The 26584-nt window shown below is 46.5% G+C and overlaps 1 protein-coding gene across 1 annotated transcript in view; it reads right to left on the bottom strand.

Moving 5' to 3' along the window:
- Positions 1-26095, bottom strand: part of prkx (protein kinase X-linked) — a 35852-nt gene extending 9757 nt beyond the window's left edge. The window contains exons 1-4 of the mRNA XM_018729416.2: positions 25337-26095; positions 9726-9894; positions 8104-8367; positions 5343-5462 (exon numbers count right to left, since the gene is read on the bottom strand). Of these exons, the coding sequence (XP_018584932.1) occupies positions 5343-5462; positions 8104-8367; positions 9726-9894; positions 25337-25493 (710 nt within the window). The 5' untranslated portion in view covers positions 25494-26095. The remainder of the gene's footprint in view (positions 1-5342; positions 5463-8103; positions 8368-9725; positions 9895-25336) is intronic.
- Between the last annotated feature and the right edge of the window lie 489 nt (positions 26096-26584).

Here is a 26584-nt window from a genome sequence, read left to right as displayed (position 1 = left end):
CCTGAGGCCATGCCAAGACTTTAAGACGGAAAATTAGCAGCATGTGGGCGTCAAAAGTTTTCCTATTAGGAGAACGTAGGAAATGCGTTCGCTAAAAATAGGACGCTGTCAAAGTAGCGCATGCAGAATTTGCATCGGATCCATAAAAATAATAACGGGCAGGCTCATACGTAGCAGCTGAACATCTTTATTCCTTTGCTGTAAAATTCACAAGAGCATCAATAAACTTTCAGTGCGCCAACATAAATTAAATGGAACCGAAAAAGGAGCAGCATAAATAGCGTGTGAACTCGGTCGCCGAATAACACTGCGTTTCAATTAAGGAACACATCAGAACCTTCAACAAGAAAGCGTGAGGTTTTAGGTCTGCTGACGGGCTTCCAGGTGACCCCGATGCAGGGGAGGCTGAGGTTACGCAGTGCCCTGTCCTTCATTATCGAGAGCGAACCGCTACATCCTTTGAGGACCCAGGAGAGGCCTCTCCTTCCAAATGCTCCTGCCATGTTTGCTATCTCCAAACAAAAGGACAAGACCTTTGACAGAACAAGCATGCCGTCTTTATTCCTTTGGCCCTCAATCTCAAAGGAACCCTTGTCTTGAGTGAAGTGAGGTGCCCTTGCTGACTCCAACCTGAGCCAAAGAAGGACATCCATCTCAAGGGTGAACACAACAAAGGTTGTCCAATTTACTCCTTCCCGACACGGTCTCATCTTTCTTCAGGAGACGCATAGCCTCTTAATATTGTTATCTAAAGAAAAATAAGGTCAAGATGATTCTTGAGAGCTTGGGTAAGCATTCCAACTAATGGGTCATTTATGTGTGCGAGTTGTTTGTTGGTTACCTTGGTTACACTGCAGAAGACAGATGACCACGAGGAGCAGAGAAATTCAACTTCCAATTAATCTGCAGTCTTGCTGTACTTAATTCAAGGACGCCGTACCAGAACGACCCGCCGAAAGCCTTGCATCTATATTATCATCACAGTATTACCAGTAGCAGCGGAAAGTATTTGGTGAAATTCCAGAGGGTGGTCACACTTTCATCTTCTCATGGCCTCTGTTTGGTCGAATTCTCACACCGGTGCTGAAATCCTGCTCTTTCCTGCCTCCACACCTTATTTGCTGCCAGAACAGAGAGAAAAATAGGGAAAGACAAACAGTCCTCCCCTCTGAGACACCCTGAGCCCTAGCCAAGGTTAGTTGTGCTGGTGGATCGGTGCGGGTCAAGGCTAACATCCCTTCCGCCTGTATCGTTTGCACACATGGGATGGTTCTGCAAGCAACTGTCAAAAGAGCCTGCCAACACTGTGAAAAGTACACATTATCCTAGGACTCTCACTAAACCAAGGGGTTAGAACCACCATCACAGTGGTGCAGGACACAGCTGAAGGGTCTGGACCCTATTCTGGACCTTCTGAACAGACTCTCTGAGTTTTGTACATCCATCCATCCATCCATCCATCCATCATCAGTAACTGCTTATCCATTCCAGGGTTGCAGCAGTCTGGAACCTATCCCAGAAGCATGAGGTATGAGGCAGGACACACCTCAGATAGGAAACCAGTCCATTGCAGGGTAATCACACAGTGGCTTCCACACTACAAGCATTCTGGGTCGCCAATTCACAAGACATCTATGGACTGTGGGAGGCAACCAGAGCACCTAGAGGGAACCCATACCACAATCACCGTGTTTTAAAGCATATATAGAAGTTGCTGAGCACCGAACCACTGGTAGCACTTTAGCAGCAGTCAGCTGTGTCCGCTTAGCAGCAAAAGGTTTAGTTTAGTTTGGTAATAATCTAGGAATGCATTCTGGGAAACAAGAAACGATGAACAGAAATATCTAACTGGGGGAGACGCCACTAACCGAAAGGCATCAGAACATTTACGATGCACCAGGACACCCCAAACCTTGTGGATATTAACTAACACCATTGCACAATGGGGAAAATACCTGTCCTTTGTCTTCTAGAGGCTGACAATTTATTTATTGCAGCCTGGTTAACTAGAGCCATAAACCTGCAGCCACTGTTATGGGTCCAGTGAAGTTTTCCAATGCACGCGCGCACACACGCACGCACGCACGCACGCACGCACGCACGCACGCACCAGGATCTTCCAAACCATATGCACAGTGAGATGCAGCGCTGTAAGAGCAGACTAATTGTTATCTCATTTTTAGGTACGTTAACCTCACTGTTCCATCCCCGCACCCGGGACCAAAGGCTGACCTTAGAGATGCGGTGCTGTTCAAGACTGCCCTCCACTGGACAGAGGGCTCCATCACCCTGAACCCTCAACAGCAACAGCAACATGCCAAATTTTGTGGGTTATGTACAGGCTTATCTGCTCTTGGACAATGATGAGGAGTAAAGAGATTCACTGCAATATCTGCAAAAACAGAACTGTACACCTGAACCTTGGGGGCAACAAGTGGTGTGTATGTTAGCACTCATCCACTCCCTGACCCTGCTGAGGGACTCTGGATGAAGGTACTCACCCCAAATTTCCCCTGTAAAAATTAGCCAGCTACATTTAAATATATATATTGTAAAAAAAAAAAAAAAAAAAAAAAAAAAACATACTAATCAGTACAGCACTTGCAGAATTTTACCTTACTTGGGTTCGTTGTAAGATTTTCACAAATTTTGTTCATATTTTACATTTATTTATTTATTAGACACTGCTAGATACACTACTTACGCTGGGTCACTCATCCATACATCAGTGGAACAGACACACTCTCTCTGTCACTCACACACTATGGGTGAACCTGAACAGCATGTCTTTGGAGTGTGGGAGGAAACCAGAGCACCCAGAGGAAACCCACACAGACAGAGGGAGAACATGGAAACTTCACATAGACTGAAAGGGGATCAAACCCATGCCCTCTTGCACCACCCAGGCGCTGTGAGAACGTGCCATATTTTAGAAGTGGAAGCATTACCAATACTGCAGGTTGGTCTTTTCACGTGGGAAGACTCTGATCAAGGGGAAGAGAGAGGAGGCTTTCCTTGTACTGTAAACTTTGCTACCAGGTGATTATAACCATCAATTCCTCAGCAACAGAATGTAAAAGAAATATCTGAAACCTTTGGTACTGCATGCCTTTTTCACAGCCTTATGATGACTGCTCCAGAAGGGGACCCTAAATTACACGATATATTTCAGGGCAATAATGGGCCATCGACTGCCTAGTTGGCTGCGAAATCGATAATACTGAAGACGCCCAGACGGAATCAAAGCCACAGCGATGCAGGCCTTTGACTGTCTCAGCTGGGCTGCTGTACAGAGATGACAGCATGCTGGACAGATAGACCACACAGTTAGGATGAGGACTTGGAAAGACCAAAGTGGGCGCTCTTTCAGTGTGGCACACCTCTTCCAGGTTCTTCTTCCTACCACTACTGCTAAAATTATTGCAATAATAATAATAATATCATATTACTACTACTACGACTATTGTATGTAGTAGTTAATGGAGACCGAGTGCGTTAATGTGCTCCTTACAACAGTAACCATGTATACAGTTAGATACTATGTGCCTTTGGTTCAAAAGCCAAAGCCCACATGGGCTCCCAACGAAGTGGGAGCCTCCAGGGTGGCACATTGATCCCAGTAGTGGTGGTGCTAGAGTCCCTCTTGTGGAAAGAAGTGTCTGTGTTGTGTCCCACTTGTAGCTGAAGGACGAGGACAGAGAACACGGTAAAGCAGTCAGTCACTCTCACGAGACTCAGCGAGAAGAGCTGCAACAGTGTGGATGACCACTTTTACAGGCTGGACCCCTACTGAGAGGACTTGGGTTGGCAGGACTCGTATACAGGCAGCCCTCGACTTACAACACAAGTGACTTAGGACAGCGATTTTATTAAATTTTACTATTATTTTTACTTCATTATATTATTTTTAGGGGGGGCGCGATGGCGCAGTGGGTTGGACCGGGTCCTGCTCTCCAGTGGGTCTGGGGTTCGAGTCCCGCTTGGGGTGCCTTGCGACGGACTGGCGTCCCGTCCTGGGTGTGTCCCCCCCCCTCCGGCCTTACGCCCTGTGTTGCCGGGTAGGCTCCGGTTCCCCGCGACCCCGTATGGGACAAGCGGTTCAGAAATGTATATCATTTTTATTATAATATTGTTTTTGAGGTCAGATGTTTGGTTGGTCTTTTCACGTGGGAAGATTCTGTAAGGACCCCACATTCGTTACTGACCCAGTGTGTCTAGCACCGACTACGATTTATTTCAAAAACGTTGTTTTATATTTACAGAATGTTTAGTTTGTCATTCTATTAAAGCTACTTTTTTACAGCTAGCAAGACAAAACATGAGTATGGTCATTCAGAAAAGAAAAGGCAAAAAAGAAATGAAAGTGAAAATAATAGGGCCACTTTAAAATATAATACTGTATTTGTATTATTATTATTATTATTATTATTATTATTATTATGCTACATTAGTATTGACTGTATTAAAGAATCAAGTGATTGCATCCAGATCTCTCCTTTTGTTAATGCAATGCACTTTATTACTGTTCTCTGATATGTGCATCGTGTTGGAGAAAAACATCTGTTAAATAAATAAATGTAGGTGAATTTGTACATCGACTATGTGTGAAATGTACGTACACACTGTCTGAAACTGCTTGTCCCAAGTGGGGTCGCGGCAAACCAGAGCTTGACCCAGCAACACAGGGTGCAGGGCTGGAGGGGGAGGGGACACACCCAGGAGGGGATGCCAGTCCATCGCAAGGCACCCCGAGCAGGACTCGAACCCCAGACCCGCCAGAGAGTGGGACCCGGCCAAGCTCACTGTACCACCACGCCCCCTGTGAAATGTACAGTTAAAACAATATGGTACAAAGGCTTTTGCGATTTATGAGCTAGTCGGATTACAATAAGGTCTTCGGAATGGAACCCGGTCGTAATCCGAGGACCACCTGCGGTCAGGACTCACACAGGCCTGACTTTGTCCTGTGTAGTCAGAGGAACTTCTCTAGTGCACTTCCTCCTGCAGGGTCCTGCAATTCTTGACTGGGGTTAAGCTGCATCAAGTCATGTGACCTTTCCTGCTGGTGCAGGAGGAGTCCTATTCTGGACCTGCTGTATACACCAGCCGGATGTGCCGTTACCCGTCTTTTCCCCCCTTCCGACCCCATGGGCCGACCCTGTAGAAGGCAACCTGGCACGATGGCTCCAGCTCAGGTGCAGTTTGTGAGGACCCCTCCCTGCTCTGTAGCTGAGCAGTCACCCAGTGTTCGGCGTGAGAGTCTGAAAGCATCTCCAGTAGTCCTGTGTTCCTAAGTCCTTGACGGGTAGGAACTCGACCCCCCGTCAAGAAAAAGGTCTTACCCAGACAGCATCTCGAAGATGAGGACCCCCAGGGCCCACCAGTCCACCGCCCTGCCGTGGCCTTTGCTCTGGATCACCTCGGGGGCCAGGTACTCCGGAGTGCCACAAAGCGTCCATGTCCTGCAGAGACGAAAAGAGAGGGGCTGATGGACAGCACACAAAGAGGGCGCCACCCCTGAACGGGCTCTTCCTCGATCATTTAGAACTTGTGTTTTCACAGCAGAGCAAGAGGATCCCTCCATCACTCTATCCTCCTCCCCACCCCTCGCATTAGACTTTCACGTGACACGCAGTCTGGTAAAATTGCCTTATGGAGAAACCTCTCGACAGGGCGTCCCCGGCATGTCTGGACAGATGACGATGACACTAAAGGTGTGTCTTTCTGCTCTCGTTGCTGGGCTCGGGATGCCGAAGTCCTGCCGCTTCCTTGCTGCGTTCAGACAGCGTGTTAATTGGCTGCTTGGTGTGTAATGACTGTTACCATGGCGACAGTGGCTTCTCCATGTGCAAAGCTGGTCAGACAGATGGCAGAGGCTCCCAGACTCTACCTGCAGGGATTACCAATGCTCCCTTTTTTCCCGGATAATGACGACAGCAACTTTTCCTCGTGCATTTCCTCAGCAAACAGACCGTGCACGCGACGTTACGGCAACGCTGGGCTCTGCTGTACAAATGCACACGCGCCGATCGCTCCTTCCTTTCGAGGAACCGTGCTTTTCACTCCACAGCGGGTATTACACGGGGAACACATTTCTCCTGCATCAGCATTACTTTTGTTATGTGCTGCCAAGCAACCAATCAAGCGAAATTTAGAGGCAGTAAAAAAAACTTTCACCTGCCTATTAATCACAAAGGATCAATGAACCGGTAACGACATCGATAGTTATTTGGGGCAAGAATGAGATTCGGGCACTCGGGCGAATCAGAAACGGTAAATGGCAAGGAGCGGAGACGAATCACGGCTTAATTTACCAAAGACACGGCTTGCCCGTCTTCGGGGATCCCTGTGCTGATCAATACACCTCTTCAGCGGTCCCTTACAGGACACACGGTCCGTGTGTCACTTCTCCCACAGCATTATTTTAGGTCTACCACGTCATGTCTGTTTCAGGGTGTCGCTTACAGCCCCACCTCATGCTCACTCCCTGACTTAGCAGACGAGATGAAGCTACTCTTCAGATCACAGCGTGCAGGGGTCAGAGGTGCCCCGCGAACCCCCGGGAACCCGCGAAAGGTGCTAATTTTCCAGAAACGCGAAATGTGTCGCCTCCTCTCTCCCGATGGTCTGCCAGACTGTCGGCACTTTAGGTTGCGTTAAGTCTTTGTGACGCTCGTGCTCCCCGTTGAGAACCTGGAGCTAAACCTGGCTGCTCCCTCTCGCCATGACCGAAAGGTCGCCAAGGACACGGCAAGTTTAGTGAGAACGTTTCTATTTCCGTTTTATTTATTTCAAAAGAACAAGCGACACAATCATCTTTTCTGCCCTGCAGAACAAAACAAGACTAATTTTAAGTGAAAGTGCTTTCATAAAATGTGCCAACGAACGCATTATTATTATTATTATTATTATTACTATTTAACTTATGCTTTTTTCCAAGAAAAATTACAATGTTAGGTTTGTATTCTAAGCTATGGGAAATTATTGACCCATTTATACGGCAGATATTTTTTTTACTGGAGCAATTCATGGCAAGTACCTTTCTCAAAACTCGGGTCCTTCAAGCGGTAGGTGCCACCCCTAACCAGCTATAACCCCTAGTCTACGACATGAGCCGCTATCGATAAGATTCATATGGGGAAATCTGACACACGAACACTCGGTGACGCCTGGACCTTCTGCGGACGTCCACCGAAAGAAGTACCCGATACCTATTTTGTCCAGCAGGAGACAAAGAGTACTAGAAGCGCCCACTCGGTGGCACTGTGAACACATCGCTGCGCACATCTCCCTCTGAAAACACAAGCAAAGGCCCATTAGTGTCCAAGCTGCTGTCTTCCCACTGCATTTGCAGCAGTTTTATTGCCTTCCATTTATATAAGTGGGCCGCCTGCACATCTGAGACATATCCACTTCGCGCTAATTTATTTATTTCTTCTTCCCAGGGTGTAGATTAGCGATGCAAACCATTAGGTATATGCACATACGTTTGTAGTCACCCTCATTTAGAGGACGGGAAATCACAATTCACTAAATTCGCAAGCGAACGACGCTGGCTGATATTTTAAAGACGTGTTTTGCGCCCGTCGACAGTTCCGTCTCTTCAAGTATCAACGAAACAAAGGAAGCATTCCTAGCCAAACAAACCCATAGGTAAAAGCGTGTTATGCTCATAATTTAGGTAAAATGTAACCCGTGGAAAGGTAACTTTTACTGTCGGGATCTTTTCGTTTCGGTTAGCCGAAATACCGACGCAGCCGCCGTGCCTCAGACTACATCGCGTTCGACGTTGACCTCGGCGATCTCAGACTTGTTCCGGCACCCCCCTCGGCTCACGGCGTTGATGCGAAGCCAAGGCGCTTGAGCGAGGGAGAGCGAGACGGAGAGAGCGTAGGGAACTTCATTCGCTTGGAATCTGAGCACAGTATGTCCTTTGTCTCCGGTAGCTTGGTTACAAACACCAAAACAAGGAGTCAACACAGGATCCCCGTGCTACCTGAGAGGATGCCGTAAAGCGTCCGAGAAGCTCCACGAATGACGTCCCTGCCACTTCCGTGCATCTGGGAGGGGTCGAAAGAGAGAGGGCGGGAGCCGATCGGTTACCTGTCACTCAGCTTTTTAGCAAAGCCAAAGTCCGTAAGCTTGATGTGGCCCTCGCTGTCCAGCAGGATGTTCTCCGGTTTCAAGTCTCTGTAAACGATCTCCTTGGAGTGCAGGTACTCGATGGCGCACACGATCTCGGCCGAATAAAAGAGTCCCGTGCTGTTGTTGAACCTGCCCCGGTTGCGCAGGTAGCTGAAGAGCTCTCCTCCCGCTATATACTCCATCAGCATGTAGAGAAAGCGCTCGTCGTGATGGGTCCAAAACCTGAGGTCGGGGAGGAGGAACCGCGTAAGAGAACACGGCAACCGACAAATTTCCCACGCTCAGAAATGCATATATGTGTTACGGTAATGACAACAAGGCCACGATATAACGACAAGATACATGTTCGGTTTTATAGACGCACCACAAATATACCCGAAAAAATGTACAATTTATTTCAATTATCCCAAATTTTTTCCAGCAGCACGACGGTGCAGCGGATATCCAGTTCAGGCTGTGTAGCGTTTGCGTGTTCTTCCGTGTTTGTGCTCTGGTTTCCTCCCACAATCCAAAGACATACGACTCGGGTGAATTAGCGTCTGGATTTTGTGCGTGCAGGCATGTGTGCGTGCATGCTCTGTGTGATGTGTACCCTTACATGTATGGCCTATCTCACTGTGATCACACTCTGCACACGTCAATATTAATAATGACTTTACTGACATTACTGATTGGCAGATTCAGTTAGGTACCTGGACCTTTGCAGTTTAGTGTTTACCACGGTATTGTTTCTCAAACCTCATCCTGCTTTCTGGTAAATATCGAGCTCACAATTTTTATATGAAATAGTACACAATTACTTTACAGTATATTTGCCAGTCTCACCATCATTGTGTTTAGTCTCATACATTTAGATGTCAGACGTTAATAACTGTCAATAACAGAATTAATATCTGTTAACACGTCTCAAAAGAAGTTGGATCCTGGTGATTATGCTGATTAAAAATATACAGGGCAGTAAAAATGAAATGGGTTGCAAACAACCACAAAAGCCGAAGCTACGGTGTTTTCCTCGCTGTGTTCATTTCACTACAGACAGCCAACACCTGCAAGTTTGACTACTTTTTTCCTCTGGATTTTATTTGACAAGATTATCATCTAACCCTAAACTCATACAGAAATTACAAAATCAAATTAATGTCTTAAAAGAATAACGGAGCACGTCCGACTGCCCGCTGCCCCAGTACGTCAACGTACTCCGTATAACTGCGGTTCTCAGCGACGGTCCTTGCAGCGTGCAGTACGGTCGAATCTTATGCACTTTGGACTCACGAGGTCTCTGGTTTAACCAGGCAGCCAAAAAAAAATTAAAAAAAATAAAAAATCTGAAAAAAATACGCAAAGCATGGATATTCTCCCTTGAATAAAGCTTACGAAAGCACTGCCTGCCAACCAAGACACTGAACCGATGTCTTTAGACGCCGTCGATTCCTCGAACTACAGGTGAGTGTACCTCCAGTGTTCTTTGGAGCTTTTCACTTAGAGTTTTGCACTGAACAGAAGTAAACTGTTCACGGTTTAAGTAAGGTGGCTGGAAATGCTAATGGGGTTTTCGACGTTGAACGTAGCAGCACACTTACAGCCTGATAAGGAAGGGATGGTTCACCTCGGTGAGAACCGCCTTCTCGTTGTGGACGTGCTGCTCCTGCTTCAAGCGGATCACCTCGGGGATCTTCATGGCCTTCAAGGCGAAGTAGCCCTTGGCCTTCTTGTCCTTCACCAGGAACACTCGGCCGAAGGTCCCCGTCCCTGAGGCCCACGGAGAGACACGCCATCAGCTATGGAAGATGGCGCAGTTCTCACACGCTATTTTTTAACCTGCTGTTCGGAGAGAACCGTTTAAAAATGGGAATTCATTCAGGTAAAGGGCGGATCTCAAAATGCACGCGCTCCTTCTTCCGAAAGCAACAGCTATTCTTCAGAGAATACCTTCATCATAATATTTTATTCATCATGGGCTTGGCGGTATGGAGGCCTTTTCCTCCGCTACGCTCAGACCAGCTGCAAACATCTGCGTGTATAAAATACATGAGCAGAGCTCAATGATACTTTCATAATAATTTCGTACCTGCTTCTGCGTATGAATTTCTGCTTTGCGGAAAAAGCTCCACACGGGTGAGCCTACCCATAAACGAGGCACTTCGTCGAAATCACACATCTTTATATCGTAACGGTTTCATTAGTATTGTGTTATTGTGCTATTGTGCCAGCTTGTATAATTTTAACGCCGAGATAAATCCGATCAAATCTCCATCACCTCGAAACGACATCCGGGGGCATTGCGATGCTTCTAATGACGAAAGTTACCGTGAGTCATCCTCGAGACCTTCAGCCCAGGAAAAACTGCGAGCCAATTTGTTGTTAATTGCACAGTTAATTTTCCAAACAAGCTCAGCGTAACGAGCTGCACTTCACCTCATGTATGATTAATGGGCGCTGCCTCCGTATTCCCGGCGGAGCGGCCGTACCGCGGCCCGTCAGCAGCGATCTTCAAAGGTCTACCTGCCAGCTGTGTGTCACCACTGACGGTTTCTGCTCACACCTGCGAGGAGCAATCGAACCCCTGCTCGGGTGCAGAGCCACCGTACCCAAGTTTAACTGTGAATTTCTTTATTTATTATTATTAGTATCATCATCATCATCATTAACATTTACTCATTTAACTCACAGTGTTCACCGAGACATCTTAGTGATTTGATTCATACGCTGAAAAACACACAGACACAGTCTACACACTTTAATACGGCAGAAAGCTTTGAAAGAAATGCAAATCTGTGTTTTTCATTTTTATTACAGCATGACAGTAAATGCCTTGCTTAAATTTAAAATTGCAAATGACGTGCTTTGGCACAGATGTTAGCGTAATACAGTATCCAAAAAGCCAGTTAGAAAAAAGTAAGGGGCAGTGTGCAAGTCACCTTGGTGAATATGGTGTGTGGGCCAGTGACACTACATAGTATCCATCGTAAGTCGCTTTGGAGAAAAGCATCTGCTAAGTGAATAAACGTCAATGCAATGCAATGTAATGTGCTGCAGAAAGGTTTCAGGCAGCCACAGATTCTGGGCTCACAAGGCTTCGCTATGTTTTTTACCCATATTCCCAGTACCAAGAGGCAAGAGCCATGGGCTGCTGTTCACACAGCTTAGTACCTGCGGTACAAGAGCGAGCGCCGTAAGACGCGATACGGTGCGGATCGCCTAAAACATCGTCAAGGTTTGACCCTCATCTTTATACTAACCCGTTACTGCCATCTAAATATTCTTCCTATTTTTGAAAAACATTTTTAACTGCTATATTCTTTTCCCTCCGCTTGCTCACCCTTTGTCGTGCAGCCCACGGTTTCCTCCGCGTCACTTCAGATCGACAGGTTGATGGCATCGGCTACCAACACGTGTGATTATAAATGAGACAACTTCATGTAACGCAAACTGACTGATAAGAAGCTCGCTCAAATATCCTGGAGGCCAACGCCCACATTATTGCGGGTCTGCAGTATATCTCCACATAGTCCACAGGAAGAAAGCACAGCTGCAAATCAATCACGATTATATCAGTAAAATAAGAGAAAACCGAGATTGCCGGCATCTCCGAGAGGCTTGCGCTGCTGGAGGAGACGGGTGCGTTCCATCTATTCCACGGCCTCCTCGCGCGATGCCATGACCCCGGTGCTGCGAGAGAGCGGCATTGGCTCGCTCTCCGTATCCGCAGAGCCAAACAGATCAGCCGAGCAACTTGTCACAAATCTGAAGGGCTTCCGACCGGCACTCTTCTTAATGAAAGCGCGGCGAGTCACGATCCTCGTGGATAATTGTATTCCCTTTTGCTTTAATGAAAAATTAATTCACAAAACTCCAGTCACCGAGGGACTGAAGGACTCTCTCCGCCTATCTCTCTCACTGTCCTGTGCAGGAAAGCCTTTATCAATTAATGAACAGGTCATGGGTGTGACTATAAATATGTAATTGCCATTAATTAATTTCACCGCATTAAGTCATATTAGGAGGAATTCAATCCAACGGCCACGGGATTTGTCCAGACTATGCCTGACTATTGGCACGTAGGATTAAATGTTTTGAGCGTTAGACAACATCGGCGGATCGGAGATCCCGCCAGCGTGACATCCTGCAAGAACCCAGGGGAGCAGGTGTGATGTTTCTGAAGCGGGCGTGTCGCGGACAACACCCTACCGCCCAAGAAAACGTGATCTCAGCCGAGTGACTAAAATAAAAATTACCCGGTTGCAAATACAGCTTAACTCCTGCAAGCAGCTTGTTATGCAAACACTAAGTTGCTTAGGAGAAAAGCATCAGCTAAATGAATAAATAACAGTAAGAGTCAGACCGCGGCGGTATTGATCGTGATACGGAAAGTGGTTGTCATGGAAACTTCAAACAGTCCTCCTTATCGGCAGGCTCACCTCTAAAACTCACCTCTTCCGCAATGAAAAGTAATGCATTCGGAGTAAGCCAAACTTTTTGCCACTTGCCATGAGAAAACAGCAGGAGATTTTTATTCTCCTCCAAACTGACAAGTTTCACCACTACCATTAAGGGGGGGGGGGGGGGGGGGGACGACTCATTACAATGTTTTTCCGCCAATATTGACTAAACGCACCCATCTCTTTTACCTGAAGCGGCGCATCACGGGAAAACCGCCATAAATTCACCAATACCACAAATCACAAACACTGACACATCGCTTCCCCTTTTCGGAATGACTCAGACGCGCGAGGGCGCGGGTGGAACTCGTGACGAGACTCAACGTGGAATGCTTCGGAGCCAAACCGCAAAGATGTGGGAGGCGGCAATACGGGAACTGGTACGAGGATACGCGGACTGGTCCCGCGGACCGGCTCCCTCGAACCGTGGCGCTTCGGCATCGCTACGTTTTCGTTCCGTTTTGAACGCGTGAAGTCGCCTCTCGACCCCCGGGCTCCGAGGAATGCCACCAACCCAGCGGGGAAAGGGACAGAACCCTTTGTGTGACGTGATGACGCCTCTATGAACAGCAGTATTCAGCCGGGACTTCGATATTGCGGAATTCCACTTTACTCGTTCACTGCGGTACAGATTTCTCGAACGCTGCGAATAACCTGACTCGAGGACACAAAGTCATTATGCACTACCGTGAACTCTCACTATGTACTCAGAGATTATGTTACTGGCCAACACAGCCTACATTTTAGGCATCTCACCAGTTTTAAATGACCGCCAAATTAAAAAGTCCATTTTTAGCATTGTAGTATTATAGTCCCCACACAGAGTCACATGTTGGACTGGAAGACGTCTACTAGAAGACGGCACGACAACCTCCGACAGGTCCCGCTGGGTGTGCTTTTAGTACTTCTCCAGAGGTGAACTCCATAGCGTGAGACATCGGAAACTTGGTTTTGACCCTACTTTCTAACCCTAACTACAGTCAGGTAAAACTTGTGTCACTCAAAGGATTTTTTCTTAAAGCTGTACACTGATCAGCTGCTGCCCTTTACTTGACATTCCTTCGGTTTTCCAAGACGTACTAAGCTCATTTGCGGCATCCTGAAGCATCGATGTATGCGTACATCTGTAAAATACACAGAGAATTTCAGCATGGATGAAATGGACATGAGCTCAAGCACAAGACAGTCAGTCAATTAATGAAAGCATCACACACACACATTTTCTGAACCGCTTGTCCCCATACAGGGTTGCGGGGAACCGGAGCCTAACCCGGCAACTCAGGGCATGAGGCCGGAGGGGGAGGGGACACACCCAGGACGGGACGCCAGTCCGTCGCAAGGCACCCCAAGCGGGACTCGAACCCCAGACCCACTGGAGAGCAGGACCTGGTCCAACCCACTGCGCCACCACACCACCACGCCCCCTAATAAGCGTCACACATCACACCATAAATGTGTATTCGTAATTCTATTGGTCCGTTTCACGTCACGGTTTGGCCGGGTCCTGCTCTCTGGAGGGTCTGGGGCTCGAGTCCCACTTGGGGTGCCTTGTGACGAACCGGCGTCCCGTCCTGGGTGCGTCCCCTCCTCCTCCAGCCTTATGCCCTGTGTTGCCGGGTTAGGCTCCGGCTTGCCGCGACCCCACTTGGAATGAGTGGCTTCACGTCATTCATTTGGACATGGCGGTAGTGAACCCAATGGTTGCGGATCTCTCTCGCTCCGTCTCACACGCACATATTCAAGACAAGCAATAATAATAATAATAATAAAAAAAAAGGACCTTACAGATGTTTCCAAACTAACCCTAACCGTTCGTTAATTCATTCATTCATAAGCGTCTGCTTGTTCATTACAGGTTTGTGGTGGTGTAGATGCTATTCCAGATGCAGAGTTTGTGAGGCAAGGTATACCCTGGATGAGACCATCACAACAGTGATGGATGAGCAGTCCATCACAGAGAAAGATGACTATATGATTACCGAATGAAATCTCAAGCATTCAAATCACTTTTGAAATGACACCCAGGAAATGACTCAGCGTGTTCTACGTCGGCCGAGCGTGAGGTATTGGGTGTGATCTGGACGGTTCTTTCATTCTCCGACTCGAATGCATTAAAACTTTGGAAAGCTTCAAATGTAACGCCTGCACCATGCATTACTTTTCATATGAAGGCCTTTCTGTTTAATAGCCTTTTGAAATCACGTGAAAAGCAAAAGTCTTACAACAAACACCTGCCTTCATGGCAAAGAGAGTTTGCCACAGAAATCTCTTCTGAACTGCAAATCCAGATTAATACATAATGAATTTAATACAGCATGACTGTTGATACCATTATATCACTATTGCTATGTTCCTCACTTAAGGTCACAGTGTTTGAAACCATGATTTGCCTTAAGAACCCAACTGAACCCTTTATTTAGCTGACAGCTTTGTCCAAGGTGACTTGCAGTGTTACTTAATGAACCTCACAACGATTTACCTACTCACATACCAGGGTATTCTTACTGTATCAATTCAGGGTAAACACCCCAGTCAATTAGATATTAGAGCACGAGCAGGATGCGAATGAGGGACCTTTGGTTTGCAAGGTAACAACCCTAACTGGAACACGACCCGCTGCCCCCTTAAGGATGATAATCCTCGCCGATGTCTTTTATTACTTTCTCTATCCAAATATCTACAACCGTTCCATGACAAACGAATCCCACCGACTTACGGAAAATAACAGTGCACTGAAAATTAGTTAAACCTTGGCCCCCAAAAATAAGATAACTGTACTTCGAGCCATTTTTCCAGACATGGAGAATCATAACCTATACAGTCAAAAGTTTAAGGAAACAAAAGGGAGCCGTTTTATCAGCACAGGCAGTCCCCGAATTACGAACGAGTTCCGTGTCCTCAGTCCGTCTGTAAGCTGTATTTTGACGCAAGTCGAAACAGTTAGGTATGATGGGTATCTAATGTCAGTTTGTGAAATGCTTGCCTTAGCATATCATATGTCATGTACCTTTCTATGCATAAAAAAACATTAAAGAAACTTCAGATACACTAAAACATCTTTAGTATAACAATACAGTAATAATAATAGGGGGGCGCGGTGGCGCAGTGGGTTGGACCGGGTCCTGCTCTCTGATGGATCTGGGGTTCGAGTTCCGCTTGGGTGCCTTGCGATGGACTGGTGTCCCATCCTGGGTATGTCCACTCCCCCTCCGGCCTTACGCTCCGAGTTGCCGGGTTAGGCTCCGGTTCCCCGCGACCTCGTATGGGACAAGCGGGTCAGAAAATGTGTGTGTGAGTAATAAGAATAGAATAATGTAATGATAATAACTAATAATAATAAATGTAACTAGAGTATTAATAATAGAGAGACATAGAAAGAGACAATAATAAATGTTACCATTGTGATGATGAACAGAGGACACGGAGGAGGCTGGACCCAAGGGCAGGATTGTTTGTTTATTCACAATCAAAGGACTAGAGGTGTTCTCGTGGTCGGGGACGGGCGAATGGTCGGTCGATCGATCGGTGAACAGAGGCGAGGATGAGAAATTGTGGTCGAGGCGGGCGGTTGTTATCAAAGAGACGTGGAACGGGACTCGGGGGGGGGGGGGGGGGGGGGGTTGTTGTTGTCTGGAGTGAGACTCTGCGACGGGGAAGAAGTGTCTTTTGTAGCCGAGTGCTCTCTCACAGAGAAAGAAAAAGACAGTGTATGTGTGTGTGTGTGTGTGTGTGTGAGCGCACGCGTGCAAAACATTAAAGAAACTTTAATGTTCATTTTTCCAGTGTTTGTTGGCGTTTAACCTTTCGCTTTATCTACTCTTTAGTTTCAATCGTGATCGTTTCCTTTTCTTGGATGCATCACTATCACTTACATCACATTTACATTTTGGTGTCATGATTAGGAGGGTAAAAACAAAATTGAAGCCAAATACAGTAACGGGAAAAGAAGAAAGTCTGCCCTACCTTGGGCTCACCTGCCCCCCCCCCCCCCATGAGCCAACAAATTGCTGTAGACACCCAATGCATTGCAAAGTACAGCCTGTTTGTTATTACTAACCATTGTATGTACAGTAACTCAAATTTTTAATACAATAGGCTTAATTATTAAGTTTTGGATTGTTAGTTAAGGGTGACCAAAAAAAAAATTTAAAAAAAATCAACTTCCAGTCAGGTACAGGTTGTAGGCAAGTCGGAAGTTCGTAATTCGAGGACTGCCTGTATTTAACTTTCTGGTCAATATTACAACAGAGGCCAATGCAGGTTGTATGAAGTTTTTTAAAGAAAACAAGAAAAAAAAACATGACGATTCCAGGTAGGTCAACAAACTGAAGCCAAGCATGTTTTGCAGTAAAGATGCCACACAGCAACAAAATTTTTTCTCACTTTCATAGTGAGCTTACCAGGAGGTGGGGTGCCCTGGCCCCAGTGAGCCCAATGCCGTACAGTCCTTTCAGGGAGGTGGTGCTGACACCTTGTTAACTTCTCGACCGCTCTTCTTATGCTCAGGCTCAAGCTAGATCAGGACAGCAGCCAAGGTCTCGGTCTAATGCGCCAACGAGCCAGCATCCGACAGGCCGACAGAAAAGTCTGAAGAAACTCGTTACTCTTCTCAGTGTGCAATTTACAGTGTAAAAAAGAGAAACTGACAAAAGAGACGATCAACACCAACCTCAACCAAACTGATGTGGGTAACAACATACAGGCAGCCCAGAAACTCTTTACATAAACCACAATGACCAAAAGCAAAACTTGCCCAATAATCTCTTACTATTAGTTTGCACTTACCTGATGCCTTTATCCAAGGTAATTCACAACATAAGTCATACTCTACTAAACTCCTTCCTGCCACTTACGAGTTCTACTGCAGACAATTCTTAGATTCTCACTCACACATGTACTAAGAGTCATCAGTTTACCTGATATATGTGCCTTTGAACTGCAAGAGGAAACATCTACATTTATTTAGCAGACACTTTTCTCCAAAGTGACTTATAATGAGTTCTATGTAGTGTTATGAGCACACCCACCTAATTCACCACGGTGACTTACAATACTAGATACATTACTTACAATAGGTCACTCACCCATACATCAGTGGAACACACACACACACACTCTGGGTGAACCTGAGCAGCATATCTTCAGACTGTGGGAGGAAACCAGAGCACCTAGAAGGAACCCATGCAGATGCGGGAAGAACACGCATACTCCATGCAGACTGAGTGGGGATCGAACCCACGTTCTCTCACACCACTCATGCACTGCGAAAAAGCTGTGCCACCGCACTGCCCCAGATGAGCCCACAGGAACACAAGGAAAACACGCATAGCTCCACATATATTAAACTGGATTCAAACCCACATCTAAAGCCACAACGGAGGAGAGGTGATGCAGCAGCGCTGCCCAGAGAGCTCTCATATACATGTAGCCTATGTATTCATTTTCACAGATTATTACTATTTTTATTTTTTCTATTGCAATACTGCTGGAACAATCATAAAGTGATGACAAACCATTAAAAATATTGATGCACAGGAATAACACAGAAACAGAGTACTTCAGAAAAAAAAATCATTAGACCATAAGTGAAAGCTTAACCCCCAAACCTCAAACAGAGAGAGGATATAAAGAGATTAATTCCAGGGAAAGCTCAGGCGAGCGATTTAAATTCTGACATGTGACATTTTTTCTTTTCAAAGTGGGTCATTACACATGGTTTTACTCCGTCTGCACAGCTCCAACATCTGAAATACCATTGCATGTAGCCCATTCAAAAAAGGACAATCTGTAAACCACCTGACGTGAATCACGGAGACGATAATGAACTGAACACACAGCGCGACACACATAGATTGACGTGCGACGCAGGACCACAGCAAAACAACACAACCCTGAACCGTAACACTGTCCCTAAGAAACATAGTATTGGTTGTGTCCACTCCACTTAAACAAATGGTCCCGTTTTCGTGGATGGTTCGATTGCTTGTTTAAAAAAAAAAAAAAAAAAAAATCACTGCATTCGATTAATCTTCTTTGCAAAATCAGTTGTTTAAATATGAAATAAAAATAGCACAGGCATGACTAGAAAAGCAAAACATATGCTACAGGCTTGGACATCACGTACATCACGAAACTGTTGCCTTGGGAGGAAAGGGCTGACACACTTTTCGGAAATAAAAGGGACGGGTGCTCGGTGATGTAGAACCCAATCTTACATGTACTTTTTATGACCTTTAATATTTCTCTTGCCTTCTTTCGTGCCTTAATAAAGGAGCTACGTGAACACAGATCATTAGATTTACCATGAGATAAATCCAGCAATGATATGGTGTGCGGTGACTAAAGCACCAGGTAATTCTGACCTTCTTCTTGTAAACACAAGTTTAAAGGCTAGTTCTGCCAATAAAAAGATGACAAGTGTTAACGTGCCACAGTGGGTGTAGTTAATCAAGAGTATCCTAAGACAGGATTTTTCACACAACTTAATAATAATAATAATAATAATATCATTATTATTGATTTTTAGCTGATACCTTTACCTAGAGCGACCTACAGTGTTGGGTTTAAAAGCTAAACTACTTACAACGACGTATGCGTTTATAAAGCCGATAAATTCTTAACTGTGTCAATGCAGAGTTAATTTACTTCATTTGGGTATAGCGCAGGAGCTGAGACTCTAATCTGAGTCCGTGGATTGTAGGGTGACACCTTTAACAACAATGCCACCTGTTGTGTACATTCTTGAGAAATACAGCTCAAATCATAGCTTTTAAAATTCATTCTGTAGAGCAGACAGATAGGGTAATTTGGGGCTGAACATCCTTCAAAACTGACCAACTCTGCTTGAATGCTCCAGTATGTCCCCCACACAAAGACCTAAATCAAGTGGCTTCTTCAGGAGATTCTTCAACCTTGAATGGTTCTTCAGACTATATCTTATATTTGCTTCTCTTGTATGCATGGGGGTGTGGTGGCGCAGTGGGTTGGACCAGGTCCTGTTCTCCAATTGGTCTGGGGTTCGAGTCCTGTTTGGGGTGCCTTGCGGCGGATTGGCGTCCTGTCCTGGGTGTGTCCCCTCCCCCTCTAGCCTTATGCGGTGTTGCCGGGTAGGCTCCGGTTCCCCGCGACCCCATATGGGACAAGCGGTTCTGAAAGTGTGGGTGGGTGTGCTTCTCTTGTCATCACCCTTGAATTAAGGCGAGTAAGCCAGTGGTCTTACCATGAGTCAACTTGATGTTGCCATAGATTTTGAGGAAAAAGTCACTGATTTCAAGCGATTATTCTTTCATTCATTCTATTGTAACTAACAGCATGTCCAGTGCAGAGTACACTGGTCCAGCGCCTATCCCTGAACTGTAGGGTATGAAGCAGGGTACACACAGAATGAGATGCCAATCACACACTTATTCACTCACATACACAGACGGGCAATTCAGAGTGACCGATTCATCTAAAACATGTCTCGGGACTGTGGGAGGAAACAGGAGCACCCGGAGGAAGCCCGTGTGAGGACGGGGAGATCACGCAAACTCCACACAGACTAAACCAGCTCCAAACTCATGTTCAGAGCCCATAAGCTGTGAGGCACAAGTGCTAGCTGCTGTGCCATGGTGCCAGCCTCACAGAATTCATTCCTAGTGCCAAAATAACACGGTGAACTCCTGATGAAATGTAGCCCGCTTTGCTTTATCAATCACATCTTGTCTTAACGTTTGGGTTTCTTACAATTCTTGAGAATTATGATTCTCAGCAAGACAGGGATAGAGGTGAACTCGTTTGAACATTAAAATGTGACACACATACTCACATGTCATGTTCTCCCAGTGCAGAGAGGCCAAGTGTCAAAATCTTGTGAAACAGACGAAACCCTGAATGAACAACAACTTCCGCTGGCCAACGGCTAACTGTGGCACCGTTTCAATGGACCAGGGTAGGGACATTCGGAGCTCTGACAGAACCCATTTTTCTGCTTATTCTCCTTCACGAGTCATATTTACCTTCCCAGTGTGCAGTAGGGAGCAAGGGCACGAGCACAGGTTTCATGGTCTATTTCCCTAATTCCACCGATAGGGCGACCAGCTTGGCTGTTCGACGTTCAGAATGTGTGTCGGAATTTTTCTTTGCCAGTAAAATATACAGTTACCGATGTAGAATGATGTTAAAATAAATTCAGTCAGCCATCATCAATGATCACTTGTCCAATACAGGGTCATGGTGGTCGAGAGCCCATCCCTGAACCATGTGGTGTAAGGCCGGTTACACTCAGGACAGAACTGTATGCATCTCACAGACAGTAACTCCTTTTCTGAGTAAATTTTCACTACACCCTTTAGTGCAAGAGGCTCCAATTGCCAAAACTGACAAAAAAAAATACAAACACAAGGTTTCTTCACAATGATACTCATGTATGACACTGGAAAGCTCCTTTGTATTACTTTCACAGGCATTAATTTCACAAGAGTAGCAAGCTGATGGAGGGGAGTGCAGTGGCACGTTGGATCGGGTCCTGCTCTCCACTGGGTCCGGGTTCGAGTCCCGCTTGGGGTGCTTTGCGACGGACTGGCGTCCCGTCCTGGGTGTGTCCCCTTACGCCCTGTGTTGCCGGGTTAGGCTCCAGTTCCCCGCGACCCCGTATGGGACAAGCAGTTTCAGACAGCGTGCGTGTGTGTGTGTGTGTGTGTGTGTGTGTGTGTGTGTGTGTGTGTGTGTGTGTGTGTGTGTGTGAGCAAGCTGATGGCGCTTGCAATTTACACCTTTTTTTTTTTTTTTTAAAACTTTCCTGCGATATCTGCCGCTATCTTATCACGCGCTATTCGATTTCCGCGTTCTGAAGGTCATTAGCATAAAACCGCATCCGTAGCTTTCAGTACTTTACCGCACGTCATCTTATCGTAGAGGAAGTCCTCAATGACAGCGGGGAGTCAGGCTTCCGTGCCCTATTTTCACATTGTAATACCGTGAGGCTATAAAAACAAATGCAGGTCGCATTTGCCTTCCCACCGCGAGCCAGACGGGCGAGCCTGCGTTTGGGGGACGGAGCGGAGCGCCGAGCAGCTCCTCCGAGCCGCAAATAGCCGGCGACCCCGCTGGCCTTCGCTCACGGCACAACTTGAGCTCGGGGGCCAAGACTTTATGTGCCACCATTCAAGAACACGCTTCCTGTGAAATTCCCAGCATGACACCTCATCCTCAGAAGACCCCCGTAAGAGGGTGCACTCACAGCCCTGCATGGGGACACGCTTGAGTTACACCCTCAAATGATACACATATACGTATATATTTGCACAAACTATGTATATAGCAGGGTTATTTTTACTGTATCAATGCAGGGTAAGTATCGCACTCAAGGGTACTGCAGCAGGTGCCTGGATTCAAACCCAGAACTTTCAACTGCAAAGAAAGAGCTCAAACCGCTACACCACCCATTCTACTTAGACGGCCTGAACTAAGGAAATCAACACCCTCCCGACAAAACCCGACGCAGGGACGGAGTCTGGACCGGTTATGCGCGAATTACTAAACAATGTCTGTTATTTCCACCTTGAAAAAAAAAATAAAAAAATTCTGTAACCACCTTTTTTTTTTTTGGTACTAAGACTATACATGCAGTTCTGAGTAGCCGCAGAAAGGAAACAAGTCCGCGATGAAACTGAGTATTTATAGAAAGCTGAAACCAAACCCAACCAAGAACATACTGCACACTAGATTGAGACAGACAGGCAGACAGACAGACAGGGCCAGTTATTAAGACAAATATAAATACACATGGGTATGTAGAGATGATTGATTTTACTGTACTTCACATAGTCTGTTGGTTTACAGCCATAAATCAGGAACGGAAACAAAACATCTTGCTAAACGGGTGATGTGTGGAAATAAATGACACCAAATAGTTGTTTGTGGCGGGTTTACGGTCCAAGCCACTCCTTCTTTATCTGGCTCGGGACTCCGAGAGCTCGCTTTTCTTAAAGATTGGAGCTTGCTGTCCAGATCATATCGAAATGCCAGATTAGTTTTTCGCCTCCATAGCTGTTGTGCTTTTCTCCGCTTAGCAACCTGAGGACCGTGGGGTGAAAAGGAACGTGTGCAGACCCCGAGGGCGGAAGTCTTGGCACTGACCGGACGCGTGTTCCGCTCCCCTGCCTCGGACTGGAATCGAACTAATAATCATGTCAATTTTAGACTTGAAGGCTTAGGTGAAATCGATGACCTGCAGGTGTTGGACCCCCTGCCCAACTGTAAAAGGGCATGTTTTCTGGATTACAGGTTGGCAACTCACCTGTAATAGCCCCCTGTCCTGGGGCAGACCCACACACTGTTGCAAAGCGGGGATTCCTGTGCTCCGTCTTGTGCTCCGGCCAACTGTACACTTCGAGGCCAATAGTTTGAAAAAAGTATTACTTACACAAAGCAAAACCGGCAGGTTTGTTCAGTTAAAGCATTCACACACACACACACACACACACACACACGCTAGCTGAAACTGCTTGTCCCAAGCGGGGATGCGGCAAACCGGAGCCCGATGCGGCAACACAGGGCCCAAAGCTGGAGGGGGAGGGGACGCACCCAGGACGGGACGCCAGTCTGTCAAAAGGCACCCCAAGCAAGACTCGAACCCCAGACCCGCCAGAGTGCAGGACCCGGCCAAGCCCGCTGCACCACCGCACCCCCTACGTTAAACCATTCACTCTTCCTCTATTCAGTCAATATCATTTCACACATCTATCCATTCTCAGTAACCTCCTCTCCAGTGCAGGATTTTGACATCCTTTGGATAGCCCTCCCACCAAAAAAAAAAACCAAAAAACACGGTGTAAGGTAGGACACACCCGGGATGGGACACTAGTCCATCTCAGTGCAAAATCACACACACTAAAGTCGCCAGTTCACCTGAAACTCGGACCGTGCGAGGAAACCAATGGAAACACAACAAGGACATGCAAACTCCACAGAGACTGACATGGGTTCGAACCCACACCCCGGGGCCTGTGAGGCATCAGTTTCCTGTTGCTCCACCAGTCCAAAAACTACTTAGCATATGGATGCACAGCTCTAGCCTTTTCAACATGATTTATTCCTTTTGATTCAAGGGGTAGCAACCAACCAACCATTTGCAATAACCGCTTGCCCCGAGTGGGGTCGCGGTGAGACGGAGCCTATCCCGGAGACATTGGGACTAAAGCCAAAGGGGTGTGGTGAACACTGGATAGGACACAACTAGTTACCCAGGTACACAGCTGAGCAAAGGTACTGGAACACTCGAAGGGGAAGCACCTTGCTCATGGGCCCTACAGCCAGAGGGGGTAATCGAACCAACAACCTCCGGAACCAAAGGCAGCCGCTCCAACGAGGACACCACCAGTTGCCGTAGCAACCATATTAACTCATTTATAAAGTCATTTTAAAAGACAGTTTGGCTGACAACAGACACCACCTCAAATTCAAATGTGTTCACTATGGATTCCTACTTATTCTACATCTCCGATATTCATATTTCAGTATTATTTATTTAGCTGATACTTTTACCCAAGGCCATTTACAATTTATATAATCAATTTTCTAACGATTTGAACATTTATACGGCAGGGTAATTTATGTTGGATCGATCCAGGGAAAGTACCTTAATCAAGGGTATTGCATCAGGAGTAGGATTTGAACATGGGTCCTTATGGTTGCTGTGCTCTAACCACCAGGCCACCTGCTGCCAAGTATAAAGCACATATTTTATTCAGTAGTCCACAAATGATTTTTCACAATTCAAAAACTAAATGGAGAATTCGCCAAAGAATTTCCAAAAGCTCTGACACTCTGTTCATCCTGGTTTTCCAGTTCCCCCCCAAAACACCACTTTCCTCCCACCTCCAACGGTGTCAACACACCTAAAGAAAGAGAAATTAAAAAGTGCCATTTTTTCCAGGTAACATTACATTGCACTCGGAAACAGAAGAGTTCTTTCGACACTGATTTTTTTTTTTTTTTTTTTGTTCTATTTTGAGCCTTGGCTGAATTACCTTGGGAACAACCCCTTGACTTAAGGCTAACTTGGAGAGGAATCTATCCTGCTTTAGGTGCCCTTTTCAGCAGACGAAGTAGAAGGCGGAAGAGCATCACTTAACACCATAATTTAGTACTCGCCTTGATTTCATCTTCCAGGAAGGAGTGACTGCACATAAAAGAATGAGAAATGAGGAAACTAAAAAAAAGTACAATAAAGGAAAAGTGATGGCAAAAAAAAGACACTGAACACTTGCCGATCTGTCACCATAATAAAGATGTGCTTTTCATAAAGTGATGATATTATAGAGAGACTTTACAGAAGACAATTAACAACATCCATGGTAAGTTCACACAGCTCCAAGTGTGTGAGGTGCAGTGACAGGAGCCCAAACGATATTTAAGGGTAAAGGAGGGAATTTTTCAACCTCACTTTCCCACGTGCATCATCACGATCACCATGTGCAAGTCATATATCGGACTGCGCTTTAAAAAATAATGGGAAGGAAAGAAAAAGTGTTTCAGAACGGAACACCGTGGCTGCGAGGGCCTACAGTCATGTGTGAATTTCGATGACTTGCGATATTATATGCTGTCACACGCACGCATACGACGGCTACGTAGGAATACACGTATATGTGCACGCATGCATGCATATGATATGTGCATGCAACCACGCACGCATAGACATGCAATCGTGCGCGTGCGCGCACACACGCACACGGCCGGTGCGCGCGCCTCAGTGCTGCGGGACCCACCGACGGTGGCCACGGTGTCCAGGTCGTCCAGGGAATACACTCTGCCTCCGGCCGCGCAGTTTGCCACGCTATTCGCCTCGCCGCCCGCTCCGCCGCCGGTGTCCCGACATGAACTGTCCCCATTGTCCGCTCCCGACGTGGCTTTAGCCGCTGCCATCGTTCTGCTCTCCGCCGTGCATAAAACCTCGATTATATCTCTTTCTTCTCTCTCCAGGGATACAGTGTCACACCGTTCGATCGGCAGACAAATGAATCCTTCGCTGTTTTTTTTTTTTTTTTTTTTTTTAACGCTACTGAATGATCAGTCTGATGTCACACGCGCGCGGAGAGGGTCCCGCGTGCGGCTCCTTTGTTCACGCGCAGCCCGCAGCCGTCCTGCCGCCGCTGAGCCCCGCGGTGCTGCATTGTGTCCCGCGCTGCGCCGAGGCACACCTGTCCTGCGAAAGGGGCATGACTGGCACTGACGCGTCCCCGGTAATGGCGGTGCAAAAACCACTAATGTATATGTATTTAAAAACGAGTCTGAGGTCAGTTGCCAAAAACTTCTTTCTTACCGGGCGTATCCAGAACGCACCGCTAAGATACCACGATTTAGTGCCGCAATGGACAACAGCGCTTTCCCATAAATACTTAAGCGGTAAGCCGCTTTACTTAAAACACAACAAAAACAATAACTTTTGGATGAATCCAGAGCGATATTGTGCTTCTCCTTTTCGTTTCTGTATTAATTTTAAACCGCTCCAGACGACAGAGAAACACCCGGAGTTCAACTATGAATGACACATAAATGGTCCAATCATGTCACGCATGTCAGGGACTATGACCAATGAAATGACTGAAAGGGGTGAGCCGAGCCGGGTTTGGCAGGACCCGTTTTTCCTGTTGTTCACTGCACATGGAAAGCTCGTCGCCCCGCCCACAGTCAGATGAGGTCTCCGCCCCGCCACTCCCCGCGTGCCTAACAAAAACCGGAAAACACGGTGACGGTTCGATGTCACGCGCCAAAAGGGAAATATTGTGGCGGAATTACAGATGTGAAGCAGCGGGAAGGCTGCCACGATTACCATTTTAGACACAAAACGTGACATTTTATGTTTAACAATATCCATCCATGCATACGGTTTCAATATACGCTTGGCCTTAGCAACACACATACACATTTGTACACGCATATAAATTGTATACTTATTGTCCTCTAGGCTCTAGCCACCAAACAATGTTGAACACACTTATATGTGAACGAGTAAT

Source organism: Scleropages formosus, chromosome 14, assembly GCF_900964775.1.
Source record: "Scleropages formosus chromosome 14, fSclFor1.1, whole genome shotgun sequence".
NCBI classification, from domain to species: domain Eukaryota; kingdom Metazoa; phylum Chordata; class Actinopteri; order Osteoglossiformes; family Osteoglossidae; genus Scleropages; species Scleropages formosus.
This window is presented reverse-complemented; position numbering and strand designations above follow the sequence as displayed.